Source organism: Excalfactoria chinensis, chromosome 32, assembly GCF_039878825.1.
Source record: "Excalfactoria chinensis isolate bCotChi1 chromosome 32, bCotChi1.hap2, whole genome shotgun sequence".
Lineage (NCBI taxonomy): Eukaryota > Metazoa > Chordata > Aves > Galliformes > Phasianidae > Excalfactoria > Excalfactoria chinensis.
Window position 1 is genome coordinate 308,285 of NC_092856.1, and position 26,378 is coordinate 334,662.

Consider the following 26,378-nt stretch of genomic DNA (forward strand, 5'->3'; position numbering starts at 1 on the left):
CCATGCACCCCCCCCCCATAGAGTGTTCAGAGGGGCTGGAGGTGAGTGGGGCACACAGGCTGTCTCAGGGCAGCCTCTCCCTGCAGTGACAGAGGTGCCTCCCACAGCACCAACCCCAAACCTCTCCCCCCTCCCCCGGTATGGGGTGGATGCAGCAGTGAGCTCTGATGCCCCGGGGGGGGCTCCTGAGGGCGGCGGGTACCGGGGTGGAGCTGCGCGGGGCGCTGGTAGGGCTCGATAACAGCGGGATATGTGATCTCGCCCCTCCCCACTGCCGGCTCGCAGAATAAAACGCTGATCTCATGCCCTGCGCGGCCGGAGCCCTTGGCTCAGCACCGGGCACAGCCCAGGCAGGCTACACAGCACCGGCCAGCAGCCAGGTATGGCCTTGGGGGGGAGGGATGGGGGGCGGGGGGGTGTCCCCACTAAGGACACCGGCTTGGGGGGGGTCACAGGGTGAGCTGGGGGTCCCCGTGCTGAGCGGTGCTGTTGGGTTTCTCCTGCGGCTGTCAGCTCTGGGGTTACCGTGGTGTCCCCCTGGAGAGCCCCTTCCCATTCTCAGAGCTGCGGGTTGGGGGCAAATCCCCACCCCATGTGGGTCCCTCGGGGGGCACGGGGATCCACGTCATGAGCGTGTGCCCGTGGTTCCTCCCTGGGTGGCTGCGGGGTGCAGAAGGGGGGGGGTTATGGAGGGCTGTGGGGAGCAGCGCTGAGCTGTAACTCAGGTTCCCCAAAAGCACCACAGTGAGGCCTGAGTCTGACCCACAGCCAGAACTGCCCCACAGCTCCCGGCCAACAGGACCCCCCTCAGCCCCCCAATAACCCCCATGGCACAGCTGTGGCACACTGAGGGGTGGAGGTATCAGTGTCACATGCCCCCCCTCCCGCCCCCCAGGCCACCCCCATCCCACAGCCATGACATCCTACCGGCAAGAGCTGGAGAAATATCGGGACATCGACGAGGACAAGATCCTACAGGAGCTGTCGGCCGAGGAGCTGGAGCAGCTGGACACGGAGCTGCTGGAGATGGACCCCGAGGTGCGCTGGGGGGGTCAGCACAGCACAGGATGGGAGTGATGGGGGGTCAGGCACCCATGGGTGTCCCCCGGTGCTTGTCCAGAACGTGCTGCTGCCGGCGGGGCTGCGGCAACGGGATCAGACACAGAAGAGCCCGACGGGACCGTTGGACCGCGAGGCGCTGCTGCAGCACCTGGAGAAGCAAGCGTTGGAGGCCAAGGAACGGGAAGACCTGGTGCCATTCACTGGGGAGAAGAAAGGTGTGGGAACGGGGGGACGTGGTGGGGGGACGCGGTGGGGGGACAGGGCACTGCAGCACCAGGTATATTTAGCTTGGCGGCACGGAGCTCACCAGCAGCTCAGATGTCCCGGGCGAGTTGGTCCCCAGCCAGCCCCGGGCATGGCCACCCCCTGGCAATGTCACAGTGCTGGCAATGCCACCCCCCAAGTGCTGCCAACCCCTCCCCTGTGCTGCCACCCCTCATTACGTCCCCCTCCCTGGCTGCTCCTGCCTTGCATGGGGGTCACCGAGACCCCGGGGTTGGTGTCACTCCTTGCTGTGGGGCTGTGCAAGGTGTGAGTCACATCCCACTGCACAGGGAAACCCTTTGTGCCCAAAAACCCAACACGAGAGATCCCCCGTGAGGAGCAGATCACGCTGGAGCCGGAGCTGGAGGAGGCTTTGGCCAACGCCACCGAGGCTGAGATGTGTGACATTGCAGGTGGGTCCAGCACAGCACTGCTGTGTCACACCAACCCCTCACACCGAGCTGCTGTTGCACTACAGCACTGCACACCCCCTGCCCCAACCCCACCTCCATCCCCATATCACACCCATATCCCCCAACCTTCATGCTGTGACCACCGAGTCCCTGCCATCCCCTGGCTCCAACAGCAGCATCTCCCTGCACTCAGCTTACAACCCCCAACCCCTGTGGGGCTGCAGCTGCCCTGGAAGGGCCCTGGGGGGGGAGTCTGGTGTGCGTGGTGACCCCATGGGTGTCTGACAGCCATCCTGGGGATGTACACACTGATGAGCAACAAGCAGTACTACGACGCCATCTGCAGCGGGACCATCAGCAACACGGAGGGCATCAACAGTGAGTTGATGTGGGGGGGAGAGTGGAGAATAAGGGGGGGGGCAGTGGGGCTGGTGGTGGGATTGGGGTGAGGGAAGCCCACCTCTGTGCACACCCACGTGTCACACAGTCATTAGGGTTGGAAAATACCTCCACTGTCTCTAAGTCCAATCCTGACCCATCCGCACCGCGCTCACTTCAATTAAAGGATCATAGAATCACTGGGGTTGGAAAAGACCTCCAAAGTCACCCGGTCCGACCCCAACCCGGCCCCACCATGTCCCTAAATAGGATCACAGAACTATGAAGGTTAGAAACGACCTCTGAGGCCACCCAGACCAACCCCAACCCACCCCCACTGCCCACAGAATGATGGGATCACAGAACCAGAAGGGTTGGGATCACCACCCCCACCAAACCCCATCCCTCACACACACCCCTGTGTCCCCCCCCCCCCAACCCAGGTGTGGTGAAGCCAGATAAATACAAACCAGTGCCAGATGAGCCCCCAAACCCCACCAACGTGGAGGAGACGCTGCGACAGATCCAGGCCAACGACAGCGCGCTGGAGGACGTCAACCTCAACAACATCAAGGTGAGGGGGGCACCCACGGCTCTGGGCTGACCTTGGGGTACCTGGGGGGTCTCTGGAGGTGCTGTGCCCCCCTTGATATTACCTATCGTGTCCCATTGGTGCCACTTGCAACCCTTCAACAACAACCTGCGTGCTCTCGGGGACGGCTGTGTCCCTGGAGACATCCAGACCCCTGCGGTGCATCCCCTGGTGACTCTATGCACCACTATGGGGCCATTCCCACCCCATCGTTAACAGCCACGTCCCCCTCGCTGCAGGACATTCCCATCTCCACGCTGAAGGCCATCTGTGAGGCCATGAAAACCAACACCCACGTCAAGAAGCTCAGCCTGGTGGCGACCCGCAGCAACGACCCTGTGGCCAATGTGAGTCCATCCCCACATCCCCACCATCCCAAAAGGGGGGGGGGGCAGCCCCAGTGAGGTGAGGTGACACCCCGAGGTGACACGGGCATCCCGCAGGCTGTGGCTGAGATGCTGGCAGAAAACAAAACGCTGCAGAGCCTCAATATTGAGTCCAACTTCATCACCAGCACCGGCATGATGAGCGTCATCAAGGCCATGTACCAGAACAGCACCCTGAGCGAGCTCAAGGTGGACAACCAGGTGAGGATGGGCAACCACAGGGACCAGGAGGGGTCGGGGGGGTTGTGATGGAGGGGCTCCTGAATTCCCCTTTTGCCCCATGGTACCACTGCCCTGCAGTGCCAACGCCTGGGGGACACGGTGGAGATGGAGATGGCGACGATGCTGGAGCAGTGCCCCTCCGTCGTGCGCTTCGGGTACCATTTCACACAGCAAGGCCCCCGTGCCCGTGCTGCCATCGCCATCACCCGCAACAACGAGCTCCGTGAGTGACCCCCCTCCCCCCCCCCCAAATTAAAGGGTTAATAGGATCTCGGGACCTGACCTGCCTCTCCCCTGCGCCAGGTCGCAAGCAGAAGAAAACCTGAGCGTCCCCCATCACGGCCCCACTGGAGCCCGGAGCTCGGCTCAGCCACGGGTTCTGCTTTGGGCTCCCTGGGGCCGGATCTGCTGTAAATAAAGAGGACGAAGACACGGGGCTGGAGCTGGCTTGTGGAGTGTAATGCCCTCCTTCACAGCTTGAGACCCAGAGGGCCCCAATTACCTCGAACGATTAACGAAAGGCTCGTTAAGGGGCCCAGACGGACCTCTGGATCCCCTCGGGAAGCAGCAAGCTGCATGGTCAGGTCGGGGTATTTATACCCAAAGGATTGGGTTACAGGGCCCGGAGCAATGCCAGGATTTTGGGGGGGGGGGGGGGAGGAATGAGGCACCCCCAGCAGGGAGGTGGGCACCCATGGAGCTCAGAGCCAGGCACCCAGAGCCCCATAGCAGGCAGCACTGTGAGTCTGTGGGGTGGGTGAGGGTTTGCAGGGCACTGGGAAGAGCCCCCCAGCCCGGTGTAGGGTTGGTGCTGGCACCCACTGCAGCCCTGGCACCCATCCCAACAACTATTTATGGCCCCGAGCTGAGCAAGCGGGTAAATCCCAGTGCCCAGGTGTAACATCAGCCGGGGCAATGCTGCCAGGGAGCCCCCCCCCACCCTGGACAGGAGCTCTGGGGCCCACGGGACATAAGGGCTGGGGGGGGGGGTCCTCTCCCTGGGGGGTGGGCAGTGGTTTGGGAGTTGGCAGGGCTGTGTCCTGAGATGGGAGCACCCATAGGACCCACAGGCTGATGGGGGGAGGTGGGGGTGACGTGGCTGGGCGCTCCGCCGACTGCAGGGACAGCTGCTGGGTGCACGAGGAAGGGGAGCCCAACGCTGCCTAAAGGCCACGACCCCCACAGGCAACCATGTCTGCACCACACTGAGCGTGACCTGGAGCAGGGACAGCTGGGGACGGCCCAGAGCCCACAGCGAGACCGCAGTGCTACAATAAAGACGCCCTCAAAAAGGGGCACTCTGTGAGCACAAAACAAGGGGACCCCGCAGCACCAGGCTGTATTTCCCCTCGACCTGCACACCCCTTCATCTCCAGCTGCCCCATTCTCACAGCGGTGGGGCTGAACGCCTCAGGTGGGTGGCAGCGCGGGGGGCTCATCCTCATCAGAGTCAAACTCGGCGTTCTCATCCTTCACCCACTTCCCAGAGGGGTCCTGGATCCATCCAGCACTGCAGACGGACAGACAGATGGAGGAGGGCTGAGCAGGAGGGCAGCGATGGGGGTCCCACACCCGCAGACCCCGCTCACCTCCGCAGCTGTAGGTATCGCTGCAGCGCCTGGCGCCGTGTGGGGCTGACAGCTGTGGGTTGACTGGGGGGCGGTGATGGCTGAGCCCCCCTCGGGCCGCCCCGCTGAGTGTGGGTGGAATCCACGGCTGCCTCTGCAGAGCAGAGAGAGGAAACAATCAGAGAACCACAGGGGTTGGAGGAATCCAGTTATATACTTCCCACTGCACCACAGCCCTCAGCACAGTGTCTCAGCAGCCCTCACAGCTCCTCTTCTCCAGGCAGATCCACCCCATCCCCTGAGCTGCTTGCAGACCCCCACAGCTCCCCTCCCTCCTCCAGACGCCTCCCATGTCCTCCCGGCAGCACAAAGCCCAACTCTGAGCTCTGACAGCACTCACCTCCCCTCCCATTGCACTGCCTGGGCAGCACAACTGCAGCTGTGGCCTCCACTGCATCTCTGTGCTCCTTCATGGCTGTCGGGGCAGCACTCGGCCCCGTTCGGGTCCTTCCTGCTCTCACACCGCTTCCATCCCCCCTGCAAGGGACACCATCAGGGCTTGGAGTTGATGGGGGTGGGATGAAGGCTCTCCCCATGCTGCAGAGCTGAATCCTCACCCCGTCCTCCTGCAGCAGCTGTTGTATGGAGCTGCCTTCAGCAGCGCGCTCTGTGCGATCCGCCTCGTCCTGAGCAGCAGAGGAGCTGGGGAGCCCTGCGGGGGGGATGGGGGAGGGGGCAGAGCTCAGAGCTGCCCTTTGGGGGGTGTATAGGGAAGGGGAGGGAGCTCCGCACCCACCTCAGCGCCCACCGGCACCTCCTGGCACTGCTGCTCCCTCACTGCCGCCTCCTGCGTGCGGCTGCCGCCATAGCAGCGCCGGAGGCCTGGAAGGGAAGGGGTGGGTGTGTGTGTGTGGGGGGGGGGGGGGGGTCTCAGCACTGCTCCTCCCTCACAGCCCCTCACTCACTGCCCACGTGTTTCTTGCCGGTCCGATGCACCGCCAGCACCTCCAGCGTGTCGAAGACGGGGCGGTGCGGGCACACCGTGCAGGCGTACCTGTGTGGGGATGAACCACCGAGCGATCGGAGCGTCACGGAGAGCATCGCTGGGCCCTCCGGTGGGCCCGCGGCCCTCCTGCTATGGGGGTTCCCCCCTCCCACCCCCCGCACTTGGGGGTCTCCGCCGTTCACCTCCCGCTCCTCAGCAGCAGTGCTTCGTCCTCCGGGATGTAATTGGCCAACAGCTCCGACACGCGTCTCCTCTGCGAGGGGGGCAACGAGGAGCCGTGAGGGCGGCCCCCGCCTCGGCCTAACCCTCCCCAAAGGCCTAACCACCCCCAAAGGCCTAACCACCCCCAAAGGCCTAACCACCCCTAAAGGCCTAACCACCCCTAAAGGCCTAACCACCCCCAAAGGCCTAACCACCCCCAAAGGCCTAACCACCCCTAAAGGCCTAACCACCCCCAAAGGCCTAACCCTCCCCAAAGGCCTAACCACCCCCAAAGGCCTAACCACCCCTAAAGGCCTAACCACCCCTAAAGGCCTAACCACCCCCAAAGAACTAACCCTCCCCAAAGGCCTAACCACCTCCAAAGGCCTAACCACCCCCTCCGTCCGCCAAAGGAACCTGCTGCCGGGTTGGGGAGGGTTTACCTGCAGCACCGCCAGCTGCCCCGCGTCGTCACCGTCCCGCTTGAAGGACATGGCGGAGCCCAGCGCCGCACCGCCGTCGCCATGGGGAGCGCCCAGCCGTCCGCTTCCGGGTCCTCCGTCCCGTCGTGCCTCGCGCGGGTGTGTTGACCAATGGGGAGCGCGGCGCGGCGGAGCCGCGAGGCACGACGGGAATTGTAGTTCTCCGTCGCACTTCCGCCGCGGGACCCGAAGGGCGCTGAACTACGACGCCCAGCGGCCTCCGCGCCGGGCCCGAGCAGGGCCGGGGAGTGGCGGGGAGCCCCGCTATGGCCGGGGGTCGGGAGCACCGCGTGGGGCCGGGGGACACCTTGCCGGGATTGGCGCTGCGTTACGGAGTCACGGTGAGGGGGGGGGGGGGGCAGCGGGGTGAACCCACAGCGGGCACCGCAAGTGCCCTAACCCACGACCCCGCCGCGTCCCTCCCCCGTCCCGTCCCATATCCATCCTATATCCATCCCATATCCGTCCCATATCCATCCCGTCCCATCCCATATCCGTCCTATATCCATCCCATATCCATCCCGTCCCATCCCATATCCATCCCATATCCATCCCGTCCCATCCCATATCCGTCCTATATCCATCCCATATCTGTCCCATACCCATACCATATCCGTCTCATATCCATCCTATATCCATCCCATATCCATACCATCCTGTCCCATATCTATCCCATATCCATCCCATCCCGTCCCATATCCATCCCATCCCGTCCCATATCCATCCCATATCCGTCCCATATCCATCCCATATCCGTCCCATATCCATCCCATCCCATCCCATCCCATATCCATCCCATCCCATCCCATCCCATATCCATCCCATATCCATCCCATATCCGTCCCATATCCATCCCATATCCATCCCATATCCATCCCGTCCCATATCCATCCCATATCCATCCCATCCCATCCCATCCCATATCCATCCCGTCCCATCCCATATCCGTCCTATATCCATCCCATATCCGTCCCATACCCATACCATATCCGTCTCATATCCATCCTATATCCATCCCATATCCATACCATCCCATCCCATATCCATCCCATATCAATCCCATATCCGTCCCATATCCATCCCATATCCATCCCATCCCATCCCATCCCATCCCATATCCATCCCATATCCATCCCATCCCATCCCATCCCATATCCATCCCATATCCGTCCCATATCCATCCCGTCCCATATCCGTCCCATATCCATCCCATATCCATCCTATATCCATCCCATATCCATCCTATATCCATCCCGTCCCATCCCATATCCGTCCTATATCCATCCCATATCCATCCCATATCCATCCCATACCCATACCATATCCGTCTCATATCCATCCTATATCCATCCCATATCCATACCATCCCGTCCCATATCCATCCCATATCCATCCCATCCCGTCCCATATCCATCCCATATCCGTCCCATATCCGTCCCATATCCATCCCATCCCATCCCATATCCATCCCATATCCATCCCATATCCATCCCATATCCGTCCCATATCCATCCCATATCCGTCCCATATCCATCCCATATCCATCCCATATCCATCCCGTCCCATATCCGTCCCATATCCATCCCATATCCATCCCATCCCATCCCATCCCATATCCATCCCATATCCGTCCCATATCCATCCTGTCCCATATCCGTCCCATATCCATCCTATATCCATCCCATCCCGTCCCATATCCATCCTATATCCATCCCGTCCCATCCCATATCCGTCCTATATCCATCCCATATCCATCCCATATCCGTCCCATACCCATACCATATCCATCTCATATCCATCCTATATCCATCCCATATCCATACCATATCCATACCATCCCGTCCCATATCCATCCCATATCCATCCCATCCCGTCCCATATCCGTCCCATATCCGTCCCATATCCATCCCATCCCATCCCATCCCATCCCATCCCATCCCATCCCATCCCATCCCATATCCATCCCATCCTCTCCCATCCCCCCTATATCCCACCCCCCCATCCCCCATCTCCCCCCATATCCCACCCCCCACCCCCCCCCCTACCCCCTGTTCACCCTCCCACACACACCCCCCCTACCCCCATCTCTGTCCCGCAGATGGAGCAGATCAAACGCGCCAACCGCCTCTACACATCAGACACCATTTTCCTGAAGCCCACCCTCCTCATCCCCCCTCCGAGCTGCCCCAACGTGGATCCCATGGGGTCAGCACCTACAGACCCCACAACCAGCCCCACAACCACAACCAGCCCCACAACCACAACCAGCCCCACAACCACAACCAGCACCGACCTCACAGCCAGCGACTTCCTGCGCCGCCTCGATGCCGACATCGGCCGCTCCAAAGCTGCGGTGGTGGAGCAGCAGCTGCGCATCAGGTGAGTATCAACAGCCACCCCACAGCCACCCCACAGCCACCCCATAGCCACCCCATAGCCCCCACCCCACTATGGGGTTTGGCTTTCTCAGCACCACCAACTCCGTGTATCCCAATCCCACACTGACCCACTTTCCTATTGGGTTTGGTTATGGGGACGTCGCTCAGTGCCGCCCCATGTCACCCACCCCACAGCAACACCTTTCTATAGGGTTTGGTTATGGGGTCACTGCTCATTGCCATCCCATGTCCCCATGTCCCCCAACCCACTCTGCTATGGCTCTGGGGTCACCCCGTATCCCCCACCCCACACCAAGCCTTTTTTATGGGGTTTGCCTATGGGGTCACCATTCATTGCCACCCCGTCTCCCCCACCCCACACCAACACCTTTCTATGGGGTTTGGGGTCCACTGTCACCCCCCCCATCTCACTCTCACTATAGGGTTTGGTTATGGGGTCACCAGTCATTGCCACCCCATGTCCCCCAACCCATTCTGCTATGGGATTTGGCTCTGGGGTCACCCCGTATCCCCCACCCCACACCAACACCTTTCTATGGGGTTTGGGGTCCACCACTCACTGCCACCCCCTGTGTCCACTGTCACCCCCCCCCCCCCCATCTCACTCTCACTATAGGGTTTGGTTATGGGGTCACTGCTCACTGCCTGCCCCCCTGTTCACTGTCACCCCAATATGTCCCACATTGCACTCTCTCACTCTCCTATTGGGTTTGGTTATGGGCTCACCAATCATTGCCACCCCATGTCCCCTATCCCACACCAAGACCTTTCTATGGGGTTTGGTTATGGGGTCACTGCTCACTGCCCCCCCCCCCCTCCATCTCACTCTCACTTTCCTATGGGGTTTGGTTATGGGGTCACTGCTCACTGCCAGCCCCCCTGTTCACTGTCACCCCCCCATGTCCCCCATCTCACTCTTTTTCCTTTAGGGTTTGGTTATGGGGTCACCACTCATTGCCACCCCATGTCCCCCAACCCATTCTGCTATGGGATTTGGCTCTGGGGTCACCCCGTATCCCCCACCCCACACCAACACCTTTCTATGGGGTTTGGGGTCCACTGTCACCCCCCCCCATCTCACTCTCACTATAGGGTTTGGTTATGGGGTCACTGCTCACTGCCAGCCCCCCTGTCCACTGTCACCCCAATATGTTCCACACTGCACTCTCTCACTCTCCTATTGGGTTTGGTTATGGGCTCACCAATCATTGCCACCCCATGTCCCCTATCCCACACCAAGACCTTTCTATGGGGTTTGGTTATGGGGTCACTGCTCACTGCCCCCCCCCCCCATGTCCACTGACACCCCCCCCCCCTCCATCTCACTCTCACTTTCCTATGGGGTTTGGTTATGGGGTCACTGCTCACTGCCAGCCCCCCTGTTCACTGTCACCCCCCCATGTCCCCCATCTCACTCTTTTTCCTTTAGGGTTTGGTTATGGGGTCACCACTCATTGCCACCCCATGTCCCCCAACCCACTCTGCTATGGGATTTGGCTCTGGGGTCAACCCGTATCCCCCACCCCACACCAACACCTTTCTATGGGGTTTGGGGTCCACTGTCACCCCCCCCATCTCACTCTCACTATAGGGTTTGCTTATGGGGTCACTGCTCACTGCCTGCCCCCCTGTTCACTGTCACCACCCCATGTCCCCCAACCCATTCTGCTATTGACTTTGGCTCTGGGATCACCGCTCACTGCCACCCCATGTCCCCCACCCCACAGCAACCCCTTTCTATGGGGTTTGGTTATGGGCTCACCGCTCACTTCCCCCCCCCTCCCTCATGTCCCCACAGTGTCCCCGAGGCCGCCGTCCCTCTCCCCCCCCCGGGTCCATCCCTGCGGGGTCCCCAGCTGGGCGCTCAGCCCCTCACCCGGACACGGCGGGCAGCTGCACTGCGTGACACCGAGGATGAGATCTTCACGTTGTGACCGTGGGGACACCGAGACTGTGGGGACAGGACATGGGGGTGTCAGGTCGTGCCCCACTTTGGGGGTCGTGCCCCACTTTGGGGGTCAGCCGAACCCAGGGACTGGAGCCCCACCCCTTGCACTGGGCCGTGGTTCACCCGGTGATGCTTTCCCTGTGATCCTATTTATTTGTATGGCTTTGGGGTCTTTGTGGGTGTTATTGGGGTTGGGGGTCCCAGACTCCCCTCCCTCCCCCCCCCGGCGTGATGGGGTGCCGTTCAGCCGTGGGTTTCCCCACCCTACAGTGTGTAAATAAAGGGAGCCCTGTGTGTCACCCCACGGGGAGCCCGGCACTGTCCCACTTGTGGGGTCACCATCCCGGCTGTGGGATGCGGGTGCTGTCCCTATTAGTCCCCTCGGGCCGCCAGAGGTCGCCGTGCGCCCTCAATGTGGATGGGGGGGGGGGGGGACACGACGACCCCGCAGTGTCCCCGTGGGTGGCACCGGGTGGGGGCGCGGACCCCAAAGAGACACGCGTGGAGAGAGGGGAAATGAGATGGGGGTGTGGGGACACCAATGGGGCACTGCGGGGACGTGGGTGGGACGGGGGGGGACTAATGGGACGTTGTGGGGACGCGGGATGGGGGGGGCACCAATGAATGTGGCACCAACGGGTCCCTATAGCCGCGGTCCCGCGTGGGCGCTGCGGAGCTGCGGGAGGAGCCCACGTGCGCGCACACGCGGGATCGCGGGGCTCAGCTCATTACGGCGATTAGCGCTAATTATAGCGTCGCCGGGTGGGGGGGGGAGGAGAAGGGGCCGCGCAGCGCGGCGACACCGCGACCCCCCCATCAAAACAAACCCCACAACCCGAACTACCCCGGAATCAACGCGTTCACTCCGCGCGTGGGACGCCCACGAGTGTCCGCAACCCCTCCCATCCCTGCACATCCTCCCCCCCCCTCCCGCCCCGTCCCACTCCGTCCCGTCCGAATCCGGCCCCGTTCCGGGGCGGAGCCGCTGCGGGAGCGCTCCGGGCGCGGCGCTCAGCGGTACGGGGCGGTGGGGCTGCGGGTCCTATGGGGTTATGGGGTCCAAGGGGGTCCTGTGAGGCTGTGGGGTGGTGGGTCCTGTGGGGTCTTATGGGATTATGGGGTCCTATGGGTCCTATGGAGTTATGGGGTCGTGTGGGTTCCTGTTGTGCTATGGGGTCCTATGGGGTCCTGTGGGTTTATGGAGTTGTATGGGGTTATGGGTTCGTGTGGGTTCCTGTGGTGTTATGGAGTCCTATGGGGTCCTGTGGGCTTATGGGGTCGTATGGGGTTATGGGGTCCTGTGGTGTTATGGGGTCCTATGGGGTCCTGTGGGTTTATGGGGTCGTATGGGGTTATGGGGTCCTATGGGTTTATGGGGTCGTATGGGGCTATGGGTTCTTGTGGGTTCCTGTGGTGTTATGGGGTCCTATGGGGTTATGGGGTCCTGTGGGGTCCTGTGGGTTTTTGGGGTCCTATGGGTCCTATGGAGTTATGGGGTCGTGTGGGTTCCTGTTGTGCTATGGGGTCCTATGGGGTCCTGTGGGTTTATGGGGTCGTATGGGGTTATGGGGTCCTGTGGGGTCCTGTGATGTTATGGGGTCCTATGGGTCCTATGGAGTTATGGGGTCGTGTGGGTTCCTGTTGTGCTATGGGGTCCTATGGGGTCCTGTGGGTTTATGGGGTCGTATGGGGTTATGGGGTCCTGTGGTGTTATGGAGTCGTATGGGGTTATGGGTTCGTGTGGGTTGCTGTGGTGTTATGGAGTCCTATGGGGTCCTGTGGGCTTATGGGGTCATATGGGGTTATGGGGTCCTGTGGGGTCCTGTGATGTTATGGGGTCCTATGGGGTTATGGGTTCGTGTGGGTTCCTGTGGTGTTATGGGGTCCTATGGGGTTATGGGGTCCTGTGGGTTTTTGGGGTCCTATGGGTCCTATGGAGTTATGGGGTCGTGTGGGTTCCTGTTGTGCTATGGGGTCCTGTGGGTTTATGGGGTCCTGTGGGGTCCTGTGGTGTTATGGGGTCCTATGGGTTTATGGGGTCCTATGGGGTTATGGGGTCCTGTGGGTCCTTTGGGATCCTATGGGGTTATGGGGTCCTATGGAGTTAAGGGTCCTATGAGATCCGATGGAGTGCTATGGGGCTGTGGGTCCTATGTGGTCCTGTGGGGTTACGGGCTTGTATGGCTGTGTGTTGTGGATGGGGGGGGGGGGGCTGACGTTGTCCCCGCGCAGCGCGTTGCGGTGCCACCTCTGGGGCCGCCCCGGCGATGCCGCCCCGCGTTGCGGCCCCCCCCCCTTTCCCCCTCCTCGTCCTCGTGGGTCCCGCAGCGCTGGCGCTGTCCTTCCCGCGGGACCTCGAGCCACGCAGCGCCGTGGGGCTGTCAGGTGAGCGGGGACGGGATGGGACCGAACGGGGACGGAACGGGGACGGAACGGGGACGGAACGGGGACGTGGGATCAACCCCCGAGCCCACACACACACACTCACCCCGCAGCCACCGCCTCCTATCCGCGCTTCGGGGGTCTCCGCGGGGACAACGGCAGCGCTGAGTTCGGCATCGGCTTCCAGCGAATGCTGCGCCTCAACGGGACGCTGCTGGTGGCTGCACGGTGAGCGTGCAAGGCGTGTGTGAGCAGCCGCTCGTGTGCGCGGGGCTGCTCGTGCAAGGGGTGCTCGTTCCCGTGTGCAGGGCCGCGTTTCTTTGCACACGTGTTGGTGCCGGTACTCACATCTGTTGGCTTGATGTCGCTTGCACGCGCTTGTGCAAAGTCCTGCGTTCTCGTTGCACGCTCGTGTGCTCTCATGCATTGCTCCGTGCTCCTGTTGCACAGCGGTGTGTGGTCACACGCTCCCCACGTTGTGCCCCACAGGGACCACCTCTACGCCTTTGCTCTGGGGGGGGACCCACGGGCGCTGTACCCACAACGGGTAATGGGGAGGGGGGGGGACTATGGGGGGCAATGGGGGAGTGGGAGTGGAGGGGGTGGGGGTCGATGGGCAGTGAGGGGAGTGGGGTAGTGGGGGACAATGGTGGGGGGGGAGTGGGGTGGGGGGGTGAGGTGGGAGGGGGGCAGTGGGGGGCAATAATGGGGGGGGAGGTTGGGGAGGGGGTGAGGTGGGTGGGGGGCGGTGGGGGGGCAGAGGGGTTCTGGTGCTACCTGCTGTGTTCCCCCCCCCCCCAGAGTGTCAGCTGGGAACCGCGGGACAGAGCCGGCTGTGCTGTGCGGGGAGAGGTGCAGGTGGGGGGGGAGTGTGTGTGGGGTGGGGAGGGTGTGGGGTGGGGGGTGTATGAGGTGTGTGGGGGATGTGGGGAGGGGGCGGGGGGAGCGATGGGTGTGTGGAGTATGTGTGGGGTGTGAGGGTGGGGGGTGGTTGAGGTGTATGGGGATGGGGCTATGGGGTGATGATGATGGGGTGGTGATGGGGCCACCCCACAGGATGGCTGCCACAACCACATCCGTGTGCTGCTGCCCCGCGATGCCCGGACCCTCTTTGTCTGTGGGACCAACGCCTTCAGCCCTGTGTGCCGCACCTACCAGGTAAGGGGGGACCCCACTGTGTTCTATGGGACCCCACTGCACACTATGGGACCCCACTGGGGCACTACGGGACCCCTAGTGGGCACTGTGAGAACCCATGGGGTGTTATGGGGTCCCGCAGGCGCTGACCCTACAGCAGGAGGGTGAGGAGCTGCCCGGACAGGCGCGCTGCCCCTTTGATGCACGGCAGAGCATTGCAGCCACATTCGCTGGTGGGTGACCCCAAGGGGACATGGGGATGTGGGGATGTGGGGACATGGGGACGTGGGGATATGGGGCAGGTGTGGCACTGCCCGACTCACCGTCCCCACGGTGCTGTCCCCATAGATGACCGTCTGTACTCCGCCACCGTGGCCGACTTCCAGGCAAGCGATGCCGTCATCTACCGCAGCGTGCGCGGCCCGGCGCTGCGCAGCATCAAGTACAGCTCCCGCTGGCTGCGGGGTGTGTGGGGACATCGGGGCTGGTGGGGCACTGTGGGTTTGGGGTCACGGCGGTGCTGATGGCCACACTGTTCCCCCAGAGCCGCATTTCATCCACGCGATGCCCCATGGAGCGCATGTCTACTTCTTCTTCCGGGAGATGGCGGCGGAGCTGGGGCTGCCGGGGAAGGTGGGGTGTCATAATTACAGCCCTTGTGGGAGCGGCCCCCACCCCAATCCAGAGCATGAAGCTGATCCCATAGCTCTGGCCCTGACCCTAATCCCGACCCCGACCCCTTCCCATGCTGCTGTTCCCACCGCAGGTTCCAGTATCCCGCGTGGGCCGCGTGTGCCGTAATGATGCCGGGGGGTCCCCACGGGTCCTGGAGCGGCGCTGGACGTCGTTCCTAAAGAAGAGGCTGCAGTGCGCCGTGCCCGGGGACGTCCCCTTCCACTTCGACGTCCTCGAGGCCATCACTGCTCCACACACTCTGCACGGGCGGCCCGCGGTGCTGGCGGTGTTTGGGACACAGCGCAACAGGTGTGAGGGTGGATGGACACGGCAGGACTATGGGGACATGAGGAGATGGAGATATGGGATAATGGGGATGTGAGGATATTGGGGGCTTAGGAATACGAGGGCACACGGGGATGTGGCTTTGGGGATGTGGAACACGGGACAGGCAGATGGGGAAATAGAAACCCAGGTGCACCAGGGGACAGCCTGCAGGGAGGGCAGACACAGGCTGACATGGCTGTGTGGGGCGACACGGGCTCGCTGTCCCCAGGCAGTGCCTCTCCTCACCCCATCTCACCCCACAGCATCCCAGGCTCGGCCATCTGTGCCTTCTACCTGGCGGATGTGGAACGCGCCTTCGAGGGACCCTTTGCTGACCCCCGTGGTGCCGCAGCCCCGTGGCCCCCAGTGCCCGAGGAGCGCGTGCCCCGACCCAGGTACCCCCCTTTGTGTCCCTATAACCACATCCCCACATCTCACCACCCTTATATCTACGCCCCCATCGCAATATCCCCCCTTGTGTGTACCCCGATGTCCTCAGACCCGGTTGCTGTGCGGGGATGGGGTCGGCCGCTGCCATTGTCACCTCTGGGGACATCCCCGACGAGACGTTGTCCTTTGCCAAGGAGCACCCGCTGCTGCACGGGGTGGTGGCACCCGCCGGGGGACGGCCGCTCTTCACCCAAACCGGCACCAGGTGACGGGGCCAGCAGGGTCTGGGAAACGTGGGGTGGCCCTGGGGGCACAAAGAAAAGGGTCTCTGAGCACCTCGGTGCACGCAGGCTGACACAGCTGGCGGTGGACGTGGGCGCGGGGCCGCGAGGGAACCACACGGTGCTGTTTGTGGGGTCGGAGGACGGGAGGGTGCTGAAGGTGCTGACGGCCACAAGACGCCGCGGGGACAGCGGGCAGCACGGTGACACTGCGGGACATGGGGACGACAACGGGGACAACAGCGGGGATGGAGGCACTGAGGCGGTGCTGCTGGAGGAGATCAAGCTGTACGAGGCAGGGAGGTGGGTGCTGTGGGGTCGGGTGAGGAACTGATGGGGCCACGTGGGTAAGGTGGGGTCAGGTGGGTGCTATGGGGTCAGGGGATGTGATGGGGTCAGGGGATGTGATGGGGTCAGGGGATGTGATGGGGGCAGGTGGGTGCTATGGGGTCAGGGGATGTAATGGGGGCAGGTGGGTGCTATGCAGTCAGGGGGTTTGATGGGGTCAGGTGGGTGCTATGGGATCACAGGCTGCTTTGGGGCCCTGTGGGAACCATGGGGCACCTCTGGGTACTACAGAGGCTGTGGGGTCTGCAGGTGCCGGGGGCCACGCGGTGCCAGCCGGGTGCTGGGGTTGGAGCTGCACCCCGAAGGCCAAGAGCTCTTCGTCGCCTTCTCAGGGTGCATCGTGCGACTGCCCCTGAGCCGCTGCGCCCAGCATGGGCAGTGCCGCCGGTATGGGGACATGGGGGGGCACAAGGGACCCCCCCACAACCCCACACTGAGCGCTGACCCCACACAGGAGCTGCCTGGCAGCGCGGGATCCCTACTGCGTCTGGCTGCCCCCTGGGGGCTGCGTCCCCTTCTCTGAGGACCTCCCGTGAGTGTGTCCCCTCCTCCCCACTGCGGTGTGGGGCTGCTATGGGGCAGAGGTGACCCCAGTTCCTGGGTGTCCCCTCCCTGGTGTGGGGGTTACCGATGTGTCCATACTGTGTTCCCTAGGGACGGCTTCGAGCAGGATGTGGAGGGGTCCAGCGGGCTGACAGGGACCTGTGCAGGTAAGGAGACATCTGGGGATGTGGGGTTATGGGGGGGATGCAGATGGCATTAAGGGGGGCAGCTGGGGACAGTGGGAGGTGTGGGGACATGGGGACAGTGGGGGGCACAGAGGAGTATTTGGGGACATTGGGAGATGTGGGAAATATTGGGGGCAATGGGGAATGTCCGGGGTCATTGGGTGACACCAGGGGGAACTTTGGGGCACGTGGGGGGCACCAGAGGATGTGGGGGGATATGGGTGGTCCCAAACCCGACCCTGCTCTGCTCTCCCAGGTGCAGCATCTGCAGGGGATGGGGACAATGGGGACGTGGCCCATGGTGAGTGACACCCCCGTGTCCCCAAGTGGGACAACCCTGGGGGGGGACCCTGAGTCTGGGGGGGGGAAACATGGACCAGGAGGGGACTGTGGGGTGGGGAAGGGGCATGGGAGGAACTCTGGGGACCAGGAGGGGATGTGGGGTGGGAACAGGACCCAAAGGATGGGAGAAGGACCCCAAGGTCTGTGGGCTAGGGATGGGATAGGGGGATGTGGGGACAACGGAGGGGCCTTGGGGACAGGAGGGGACACCGGGGTGGGAGAAGGACCTGAAGGACTGCAGAGGGGGAAGGGATCGGGGGGAGGTGTGGGCAGGGGGGATGCGGGTGCCACCTTTGGGTGCCGCCTGCAGGGGTCCGTGGAGCAGTTCCAGAGGCGACGGTGCCGGTACCGGTGCTGGTTGGCTGCGTGCTGGGCGCTTTCGTACTGGGAGCACTGGTGGCAGGACTGGGAGCCACCTGCACCCGCCGACCAGCAGCACCCAAAGGTGCCCCCGAGCCCCCCAGCCCGCGCCCCCCGCCCACCCCCCGCCTTTACCCCCAGCTGCCCCCCCACAACGGGGCCTGGGACCCACCCCCAGAGCCGCTCAGCCCAGAGCCCAGCCCGGAGCCCCCCACCAGGACACCCCACAAGCTCAGCACCCCACAGCCCCCCGGCCCGGGACCCCCACTCAGAACCACCCTGGAGTGCTCAGGAGCTGCAGGGTGGTCGCTGTCCCCCCCTGGCCCCATGGCCAACCGGGTGCAGCCGGGTTCTGCCCCATTGGCCCCATGGGACAGAGACCCCCGGCGCCTCGATGTGCCCCCCGACAGCCCCCCCCCACCCCGCCGGCCACTGGGACAGAGACACTCCTTGGGGGGGGCAGTGAGACCACCTGGCACAGCACGCAACCTCACCCGCATGTACTCACTGGGGGCACCAGGGGGGGCACCACCGTGGGGTCCCCACCATATTCCCCTACAGCGTTCGCTCTCCATGAGGCCCCCCCTGTCCACAAAGCCACCCCTGCCACCCAAACCCCCCCCAGTGCCCTGAGCCCCTGCAGGGTTCCCTGTGCTGCAGGGTCACAGAGGGCAGTGTTCCCTCTCCCACCACCCCCAGGTGACAAATGTCCCTATAGGCCACCCCCCAAAGCTGTGCCCCCCCCACTGATGGGGTCCCTCATGTTCCCACCTCCCTGTCTTCCATTTCTTCTCCCCTAATTTATTCAGCGCTGTGGGGGCAATGGGACCACCCGGGGGGGGGGAGGAACAGGATGGGGGTACTGGGGGGGCTGTGGCCCAGAGCTGGGCTCTGTCCTACCATGTAGGGCAATTAAAACCGTGTCGGGCAATTAAAGAGACAATCAGTGCACTCAGCTGCCCACGTGGCTCTGTTGGGGTGTGAGATGGGATGGGGGGGGTGGGGGAGGGAGGAGCTGGTAGAGGGAACAGAGGTTGGGGTAGAAGGGAGAGCTGCTCCTGATGAGGGGGGAGAGGGGGGGGTACAAGTTGTCCCCCCGGGGGGGGCTGCACAGACCTGGGGCACGACCTCCATTCCCTGACGGGGGGCCTTGTGCCTGGCACAGAGCAACACCGGTCCTGTAAGGGCAGATTAGAGCAGTAATGCGATTTGCAGGAGGTGCTGGGGGGAACTGGGGGGGGCAGGGACACTGCCCCTCACCCCACAGCTCATTGGAGCAGCTGTGCACCACTGCCAGTGTGGGGTTTGTTCTTGAGCCCTAACGAAGCCCTGGAATGGTGTGTTACCACCCACACGAGGCCAGCAGTCAGACCCCAAACTGTGTGTCTAAGCGGAGGATTCTCCTCCACCACCACCTACAGTTACAGAACTGGAACGAAAGGACCGAACCAACCCACAGACTGCAAAGAATAAGAACAAAAAATATATTAAAAATCAAAAAACAAACAAAAAACAAATATTCCAGCAATGCAAACAGCTGTTGTTAGAAAAAAAAAAAAAAAAAGGTTTCGGCATCTTTAAAAAAGATCTGCTCAATTTAAAAGTGACATGAGTGTCTGCAGAGCTGGCCTGGCTCTCACTGTGTGTGCATGGCATGCTGTGGCATGGAGGGGTCCCGTGGCACAGAGGGGTCCCATGGCACAGAGGGGTCCAGCCCAGCCCTCCGTGGTGTCTCAGCCCACTCTGTCTGTAGCTGCCCCAATACTGTGGTGTTTCTGCCCCAGTCCCACAGCCCACCATCAGGAGGTGACAGACCCTGTGGTGCTGTTGGCCACCTGCTCTGTTCCCTCGGTGTCCTCTGAGCTCACACAGCTGCACACACCGTGCTGATGTTGTTCTGCTCCTCTTGTGCTGCACTGCTGTCAGGGCGCTTTCTCTTCAATGCTGCCCTATAGAAAACAGAGCTGAGAGCTGCAGAGGCTGCACCACGCCAGGAAGGCCCACAGCAGGAGCAGTCATGCCAAGGAGCAGCGTATGAAAGCCCCGCTGTGATGGATGCAGAGCACAGCTATGGTCTGAACAGCACTGAGCTGCTGCTAGGGCACAGGCAAAACAACCACAGGGCTCATATGGGGATAAGAGCAGAGAGCTGCTGTGCCTCACTGCAGCCATGTCCCATTCCACCCTGCGATGCCTTTGGCACCGGGACCCCACATCCCCAGAGCAGCGTTGGGCACACAGCAGCCATGGGGCTCACCTCGCTTTCCTCCACATCAGTCCTGTTTTGTTCTGCTTTCAGCCTCTTGGCTGCTGGCTTTTCTCCTCCTGCATCCCTCCCATCCCCAATTGCAGTCTCCTCCGCAGCCTGACCAGCAGGCACGGCTACAGCTGGAAAACCAAGAGGTGACAGTAATGCAATTAGCAGCTGGGACCTTCCAGAAGAGGAACGGAGCTGTTCTCAAACATTCCCTGTTCAAACAGCCCCAGGACCAGCTCTGGGCACGTGCAACAGCCACAAACCCTCTGAGAATAAGTGTGTTTTAAACCTGATAACATGGGCTCTCTTAGGGACTCCAGCAGCAAGGACCCACCCAGCCCAGGAAAGACACGGGGTGGGGACACATGGAGGGCAGCAGTGCCCCACAGCTTCCCTTAGTCTGCCCTCAACACAGAACTGTAGTAATTCGACAAGCAATCCTGCACAATTAACAGCTTTAGAGAATTGCTTCCCATTCCCCAGGCCTGCGAGCAGACAGCAGTGATATAACCCTTAACTCTGTGTGCACGCTGGAGGAGAGCTCATTTCCTAATCCTTTTTCCTGCTGTGACATGAACTCACACCACACGCAGCCCTGGGGCACACAGAAGGGATCTCAGGAGAGGAGGCCGACAAGGGACACACCCTGAGGAAATCTAAACTCACACAGAAGCTCTGGAGCTCAGCCCTGCTCTGCCCAGCACCATTCACACCTTGCATCCCCCAGCCCAACCCCCTGTAGTAGCTGCACGGTGAAGTGAGGGGGGGCTCGGATCTCTCTGGTTAAGGAGACCACCACAGATCCCATCACGTTCAGATGGAACTCAAGGCAGTTCCCAGACCACCTGGAACTGGGGAGCTCTGTGCTGCAATGACCTCCCCAGGGCAGAGCAGAGGGGAGCAGCACCGCCCTGCCCTGCTGGCCATGCTTTGGGCACTGCAGCCCAGGGAACCATCGGCCTTCTGGGCCAGCAGGGCACACTACTGGCTCGTGGTCAGCTGCTGGCCCTCAGCTCCTACCTGGCTGCCCATCCTGCACCGTGATAATGCAGGGCTGGCCGAGGCCGGCTGGCTGCAGGCTGCCCAAGGCGATGCTGCTGGTCACGATGGAGACGATGTGCTGCCTTTCTGCTGCCCACAGCATGGACAGAATCCACTGCCAGCCGCTCCTCTGCGTCACCTTGGGAAATGAGGTCAGTGCCAAAAGGAAAACAGGAAAAAAAAGTCATCGTTTCCGCCTCTCTTCCTGGAATTGAAAGCAAAGCCTGGTGGCTGAGCTCAGGTACAACCTGGAAATACAGCCAGCGAGCTTCAGTAAGAGTGGGGGAAACACAACACATGGATGCGTGTAAAGCGCATCTTACAGGGCAAAGGGCTTTCTTTTCCTGCAGATTAATGAGATCAAAGCATTAGCATTCCAGCAAATTAATTAGGAGGACCGCAGCTGGAAGCAGCTGGTAAAGCACATCTTCCTTCATGACCCTTCCCCAGCTCTAGAGGTGATGAAGGCTGCTGCTGCCCCACACTCACACGGGGGTACATCACTCAGCAGGGTGATGGGCACGGCCTGCAGCTCTCCCAGGGCTGCACAGCCACAGGGAGCGGGGCCAGCAGAGTGCTGCTGCGTGCTGGGAGCAAAGAGGGAAAGATCCGAGCACAAGGGCTGAAAAGCTGAGCCCTGCGGCACTGACAGAACTCCAATTACTCATCTCCAGATACTAAGAAACATACCGAGCTGTGGGGAAAGAAATTCCAAGGGGGAAGGATGATGTGAACTTTAACTGTCACACTTCTAAATGAGAAGCCGTTCAAAGGTCAGACGAGGCCCTTTCTTTCTTTCTCCCCTCTCTGTTCAGTAAGGGAAAGTGCAGTTACTGCCGAGCTGCAGCAGATCTGAAGGCGATAAGCAAATCTCAGCTCCCAAACAATGCTCCTTCCTCCAATTGACCACAGCGATTCCTATTCAAAGGCAGACTTGGTAAGAATGGAGCAGGAAATTTGAGGTTAAAGGGCGCAAACAGTCCTTTATTGGCACGCACACAACCCACAAACTGAAAAATCAGCATTAAAAAGGATCCTGCACCTCACCCAGCACCGCAGGGTCCCCCCTGCAGCCCACCCAGCTGCCCTCACCTCTCGGTTTTAGGACGGTTTTTGAGGGGCTGATCTGCAGACAACCCTTCCCAGGCCGTGGGCCATGGCAGCCCATAATCGGATTCCTCACACCAGCTGAGCGCTTATTCCCCTGTAAAAACCCCTCCGGGAACAGAAGGCGTGCCGGTCTATTCTTAGCGGTAAAAGGGTTAAAGGAGAAGCCGGTGGTGATTCCGGCAGCGCAGCCACTGGTGCCCTCTGGTGGGAAACGAGGAACGCAGCGCGGAGGGGAGCGCAGGAACCAAAGGATCTTAAGAGAGAATCAATGAGAGCCAGCAGCGATGCGTGGGTTCCCAACCCAGGGATGGCTCACACAGCCTGCCCCGTGTGACTGCAAAGGAGCAGAGGTTTGGATTTCCCCAAAGACAGAACACGAACCTCACGGCAAACACTGGAATTACCCCAACCAGCCCGTTTGGGTTCAACCTTAACTGAGTGCTTTCCCACCAAAGAGCGGCTTACAAAGCGATGAGGAACTGAATGCCTTCCACCTAACACAGAAGGGCAATGAGAAACACACGTCCCCATAGGGCTGCTTATTCAGCAAGGACTTTTCCCTCTTCTCCTTCCTCAGCATTTAGATTTACAGAACATCCACCCAGCTCCTTTACAGACAACAGGGAACAAAGCAACACCCCCCAACAGCGCTGCAGTGCTGAGGCTTTGGCACAGGCAATAACAGCCATTCTCCTGTTGCAATCATCCTAATCCATCTGCTCAGGCTCTGGAGCAGCCCCACGGCTGAGCCCAGCAAAGCTCCACCACATACAGATCCACCCTTACTGCACTGCATGGGGATCACCCTGCTGCCTTCAGCAGCAAAGAGAGAGAAGATGGGGATCCTCTGTAGCCTGAAGCCAACACCTGCTGTGTGTGGTGGCACCAAACATCCTTCTGCTGTGAGCTGTCTGCACCCATACCAACCCCATGGGACATTCCCACACAGCCACGTGAGACCCCTCACCTTTGGTGTTTGCTGCAGAGATGAGACCAGGGAGGCTGAGGACTTCCCCAGCTAAGAACAAGTGGTGAGCTGACGGTCACGGCGCTGCTGATGGGATCTCCTTTCTCTGGGTGTGCATCCACCTGCTGCTGCATTACTTCCTGGTGGGAGATGGGAGCTGTGTGATTCCTTCCTGTGCTGAGCAGGAGGACTCAGCACCCTCCAAACCCCACCTGCAGGTGAGGATTATCTCCTCTCTGCAGCACATCAGTGACAGCAGGTGCTGCAGAGCTGCCTTGTCACACTGACACACTGCAAACACAGCTGAACTCAGCGCTTCCCATCCCAGCATCACAGCAAGATCCCCTCAGAAACAGCTGCTCAGTTCTCCCTGCAGCTGTGTGCCAATCACCAGCAGGTTCCCCCCCCTCCCCCCCCCAACCTACCTGCAGGATCATCAGGGTCTCCAGATTGTTCTTGTCCAAAGCAATGTCAAAGGGGGATTTATCAGGCTTGCTGAAGGCGTGGACATCAGCCCTTGTATCTGACCAGGAGCTCCACCGCATCCCAGTGGTTGTGTTCTGCTGCCCAGTCATTTTCAGCACGTCCTTAGCATTCACATCAGCCCCGTTCTGAAAGCACATCACAAAGCATTGAGGAGCAGTATGAAACCCCTCGTAGCCTCAGCCATTCCTTCCTGGATGCTCTGCAAAAGACACAGAGCTCTGACAGGCTCAGTAAAGAGATCCCACTCTGCAAGGGCAGCTCTGATAGAGGCTGAACGTCACAGAGAACAAATGGCATGCAAAGAGTTTGGGAAGTAATTGACACAGTGTGTCCAACAGGATGATTCCTCCTTTCCTGCTGTCCCAAAGCAGCTCCTGTGCTTTGTGCTCCGCTTCCAGCAGCTGCTTCCCCAGCACCACCAAAGATATCTTCACACATGGGAGCTCTCAGTGGAGGGAGCAAGGAATGCAACACAAAGCCATCAGCAGAGGCCATTTAAAAGCCCAGCACAATTCAGGCCTCTTTGTCCAATGAGAGAATGCACAGAGCAGCCCAACAGGCAATGAGGCTCAATGCCTGTCAGACTTTGGGTCCACATGTGAAACATGGGGAAGGCAAAAGGGGGCTCAGCCCACAGCAGACCCGCACAGCCCCACTTACCCCAGCAGCACCTCGTACAGACACAGCAGTGTGCCCATGTGGATCCAGGTCCCAGAGCAGAACCTATGGAAGCAACAGTGAGGCTGCTCACATTTACTGCACGCCACCCATTTAGTTTTCAAAGCGATGTAAGAACTCCATTTAACCTCAGAGAGGCTCCCCATGACCCCAACCCTACAATGACCCCAACCCTACAACGACCCCTCAGCTCATAGAGGGAAAAGCAAACCCTGTAACTCCAGGCAAGGTCAGAGAAGGAGCAGAACCCAAATGCCACCAGTCAAGCAGTCAGCCCAGTAGACAACAGCATCTCTATTGATCCCAAACCACGCCAGCATCCAACCATTACGGCAGCACAGAGAACCATTGCATTTTCCCCATTGGGGTTCCATTGGCATGCCACTCCGTGAAAGACCAACTTTAAAACCCACCCACTCGCTCTCAGACAAGGCTCTGATTGTCTGCAAACACACAGAACGCGTGAATTTAAGCGTTCAGCTGGAAACGAACACTCGGAGCTGGGAACCAAGTGATGCTTGGCTCGCTGTCATGAATGCAACAGCGCAGGTTGGGGGCTGAGCTGCTGGAAAAGGAGCTCTGTGGAGGAGCTGTGGGTCCCAATGGCCAGCAGGCTGACTACGAGCCAGCAGCGTGCCCTGGTGGCCAAAAGGGACAACGGTCCATTGGGGTGCACAGCACAAAGTACAGCCAGCAGGGCAGCTGCACCCCTCTAGGGAAGGCACTGCTGCATTGAGCCCAGCACGGGGCTCCCCAGTTCAGGGCAGACTGGGAAGTGCTGGGAGAGCCCTGCAGAGATGGTGGGGGCCTCAGAGCCTCCTGATGGGGTCAGGCTGGGAGCATTGTGGCTGTTCACCTGGAGATGGCTGAGAAGGGTCAGATCGGTGCTGATCTGAAGGGCAGAGGTCGGGAGGAGTGCTGGGCTCGGTTCAGTGCTGCTCAGCACCAGGATAAGGGGCGGTAGGCACAGCATGGAGCCTGGGGGGATCTGTCTGAACATACAGACTTCTTTGCTGCGAGGAGAACAGCAGAGCTCCAGCACAGAGCAATTGAAGAGACCTTTTCCAGAGATATCCATCCCCACCTGGACACGGTCCTGCTGAAGAGAACTGCTTTTGGAGGGGAGGTGGATTGGACCCGAGGACCTCCAACCCCACAGCTGTGGGATCCTCTGAACACTGCAGCTCATAGGAACCAATGCTGAGCCCCAACCACGGCGCTTTGTCATACAGTCACCTCCCTCAGCGCTCACCTATGGGGCCGGATGGAACCCTACAGACCCCCATCACCCCTGAAGGCAGACAGACCCCCACCCTGAGCCTCCCCCCGAGCAAACCAAAGAGCCCCCAAAGCCCTCGGAGAGCCGCCATGAGAGACACCTAAGGCCTAACCCACACCTCACCATCCTCCCAACGCCCATCCCCCTGTGTCCCCCCGACGCCCCACAGCCGTCCCATCCCCTCACAGCCCCTACAGCCTCCCTCCCTCCCTCCTTCCTTCCTTTCCTCCCTCCTTTCCTTCCTCCTTCCCCCTCACAGAACTACCCGCCCCTTCCCGCCTCGCTCACGCAAAATGGCCGCCGCGGAGGGATACGGCGCGCAGCGACCAAAGAGTCCGCAAGGGGCAGAGGGAGGGAGAGGGAGTCTGCAGCGAGCACGGGGCGGTCCGAGCGGCTCCTCCTCCTTCTTTCTCCTCTTTCTTCCCGATCATAGAGAAGGAGGAAGGTGGTGAGACGCCGAGGGGTCCAGCGGGGATTATTTTCTCGAGCGGAAGGATCTCAGTTTACCTCAGGAGGAGGGAGCGATGTGTCCACCTAGTTCCGGCGGAGGCGTTTGGCGCCAAGTATAAAAGGGCCGCGGCGACGGTGGCGGTTCTGTCAGGGCTGGGCTGCCCTGAGTGAAGGTGGTGTCTGTGAGGGGGGGGGGGGGGGTCAGAAATGTGCTATTTT

At 61.0% G+C, this 26,378-nt stretch overlaps 5 protein-coding genes and 1 long non-coding RNA gene across 11 annotated transcripts; 3 read left to right on the top strand and 3 right to left on the bottom strand.

Annotated features, from left to right (window-relative positions):
- The first annotated feature begins 49 nt into the window (after positions 1 to 49).
- Positions 50 to 3,752, top strand: TMOD4 (tropomodulin 4). The gene is made up of 10 exons (XM_072358687.1): positions 50 to 380; positions 896 to 1,038; positions 1,121 to 1,277; positions 1,617 to 1,739; positions 2,028 to 2,117; positions 2,561 to 2,691; positions 2,949 to 3,056; positions 3,153 to 3,296; positions 3,396 to 3,540; positions 3,621 to 3,752. Exons 2-10 carry the CDS (start codon positions 916 to 918, stop codon positions 3,641 to 3,643), a joined length of 1,044 nt encoding a protein of 347 aa, XP_072214788.1. The 5' UTR covers positions 50 to 380; positions 896 to 915; the 3' UTR covers positions 3,644 to 3,752.
- Positions 928 to 6,707, bottom strand: SCNM1 (sodium channel modifier 1). Of its 4 annotated transcripts, XR_011905928.1 has the most exons (10): positions 6,536 to 6,707; positions 6,074 to 6,144; positions 5,851 to 5,939; positions 5,682 to 5,767; positions 5,503 to 5,597; positions 5,286 to 5,422; positions 4,907 to 5,039; positions 4,709 to 4,827; positions 3,601 to 3,722; positions 928 to 1,210 (listed from the first exon to the last, which is right to left on the bottom strand). XR_011905928.1 is itself a non-coding variant. In XM_072358688.1 (9 exons), the coding sequence occupies exons 1-8, from the start codon at positions 6,584 to 6,586 to the stop codon at positions 4,728 to 4,730; spliced, it is 762 nt and encodes a 253-aa protein (XP_072214789.1). In that variant the 5' UTR covers positions 6,587 to 6,707; the 3' UTR covers positions 3,204 to 3,722; positions 4,709 to 4,727. The 4 variants fall into 4 exon arrangements, 3 of the variants coding, with proteins under 3 accessions (XP_072214789.1, XP_072214790.1, XP_072214791.1); XM_072358688.1 differs by lacking the exon at positions 928 to 1,210 and having other exon boundaries at positions 3,204 to 3,722; XM_072358689.1 differs by lacking the exon at positions 928 to 1,210 and having other exon boundaries at positions 3,204 to 3,725.
- Positions 6,708 to 6,741: 34 nt separating this feature from the next.
- On the top strand, positions 6,742 to 11,237 carry LYSMD1 (LysM domain containing 1). Its single transcript, XM_072358691.1, has 3 exons — positions 6,742 to 6,915; positions 8,673 to 8,953; positions 10,772 to 11,237. Exons 1-3 carry the CDS (start codon positions 6,841 to 6,843, stop codon positions 10,905 to 10,907), a joined length of 492 nt encoding a protein of 163 aa, XP_072214792.1. The 5' UTR covers positions 6,742 to 6,840; the 3' UTR covers positions 10,908 to 11,237.
- On the bottom strand, positions 10,802 to 14,894 carry LOC140263650 (uncharacterized). Its single transcript, XR_011905929.1, has 4 exons — positions 14,764 to 14,894; positions 13,652 to 13,814; positions 13,410 to 13,524; positions 10,802 to 10,924 (listed from the first exon to the last, which is right to left on the bottom strand). It is a non-coding gene; the product is annotated as an uncharacterized lncRNA (long non-coding RNA).
- On the top strand, positions 11,926 to 18,653 carry SEMA6C (semaphorin 6C). Of its 3 annotated transcripts, XM_072358683.1 has the most exons (18): positions 11,926 to 11,938; positions 13,154 to 13,306; positions 13,417 to 13,531; positions 13,793 to 13,850; positions 14,105 to 14,161; positions 14,360 to 14,461; positions 14,583 to 14,673; positions 14,789 to 14,905; positions 14,985 to 15,073; positions 15,207 to 15,424; positions 15,706 to 15,837; positions 15,942 to 16,097; positions 16,183 to 16,416; positions 16,711 to 16,848; positions 16,916 to 16,993; positions 17,116 to 17,171; positions 17,446 to 17,490; positions 17,842 to 18,653. In XM_072358683.1, exons 2-18 carry the CDS (start codon positions 13,189 to 13,191, stop codon positions 18,522 to 18,524), a joined length of 2,487 nt encoding a protein of 828 aa, XP_072214784.1. In that variant the 5' UTR covers positions 11,926 to 11,938; positions 13,154 to 13,188; the 3' UTR covers positions 18,525 to 18,653. The 3 variants fall into 3 exon arrangements, with proteins under 3 accessions (XP_072214784.1, XP_072214786.1, XP_072214785.1); XM_072358685.1 differs by lacking the exon at positions 14,105 to 14,161; XM_072358684.1 differs by lacking the exons at positions 11,926 to 11,938; positions 13,417 to 13,531 and having other exon boundaries at positions 13,109 to 13,306.
- Positions 18,654 to 19,531: 878 nt separating this feature from the next.
- Positions 19,532 to 25,875, bottom strand: GABPB2 (GA binding protein transcription factor subunit beta 2). The gene is given in 11 exon segments (XM_072358764.1): positions 19,532 to 19,840; positions 20,149 to 20,294; positions 21,169 to 21,274; positions 21,276 to 21,437; positions 23,253 to 23,319; positions 23,321 to 23,406; positions 23,692 to 23,784; positions 23,786 to 23,838; positions 23,841 to 23,877; positions 24,413 to 24,475; positions 25,515 to 25,875. Coding segments are annotated over 11 exon segments (1,107 nt in total). The 5' UTR covers positions 25,659 to 25,875; the 3' UTR covers positions 19,532 to 19,690.
- Between the last annotated feature and the right edge of the window lie 503 nt (positions 25,876 to 26,378).

Bases quoted from the DNA above. Each gene is read 5' to 3' on its own strand.
- SCNM1 (XM_072358688.1), bottom strand. From the start codon at position 6,586: ATGTCCTTCAAGCGGGACGGTGACGACGCGGGGCAGCTGGCGGTGCTG. The intron at 5,598-5,681 runs GTGGGTGCGGAG...TCCCCCCCGCAG, and splicing joins AGGTGCCGGTGGGCGCTGAG to GGCTCCCCAGCTCCTCTGCT. The intron at 5,040-5,285 runs GTGAGTGCTGTC...TCTGCTCTGCAG, and splicing joins GCAGTGCAATGGGAGGGGAG to AGGCAGCCGTGGATTCCACC.
- TMOD4 (XM_072358687.1), top strand. From the start codon at position 916: ATGACATCCTACCGGCAAGAGCTGGAGAAATATCGGGACATCGACGAG. The intron at 1,740-2,027 runs GTGGGTCCAGCA...GGTGTCTGACAG, and splicing joins TGAGATGTGTGACATTGCAG to CCATCCTGGGGATGTACACA. The intron at 2,692-2,948 runs GTGAGGGGGGCA...CCCTCGCTGCAG, and splicing joins TCAACCTCAACAACATCAAG to GACATTCCCATCTCCACGCT.
- LYSMD1 (XM_072358691.1), top strand. From the start codon at position 6,841: ATGGCCGGGGGTCGGGAGCACCGCGTGGGGCCGGGGGACACCTTGCCG. The intron at 6,916-8,672 runs GTGAGGGGGGGG...TCTGTCCCGCAG, and splicing joins CGCTGCGTTACGGAGTCACG to ATGGAGCAGATCAAACGCGC. The intron at 8,954-10,771 runs GTGAGTATCAAC...ATGTCCCCACAG, and splicing joins GAGCAGCAGCTGCGCATCAG to TGTCCCCGAGGCCGCCGTCC.
- SEMA6C (XM_072358683.1), top strand. From the start codon at position 13,189: ATGCCGCCCCGCGTTGCGGCCCCCCCCCCTTTCCCCCTCCTCGTCCTC. The intron at 16,098-16,182 runs GTGACGGGGCCA...CGGTGCACGCAG, and splicing joins TTCACCCAAACCGGCACCAG to GCTGACACAGCTGGCGGTGG. The intron at 17,172-17,445 runs GTAAGGAGACAT...CTGCTCTCCCAG, and splicing joins GCTGACAGGGACCTGTGCAG to GTGCAGCATCTGCAGGGGAT.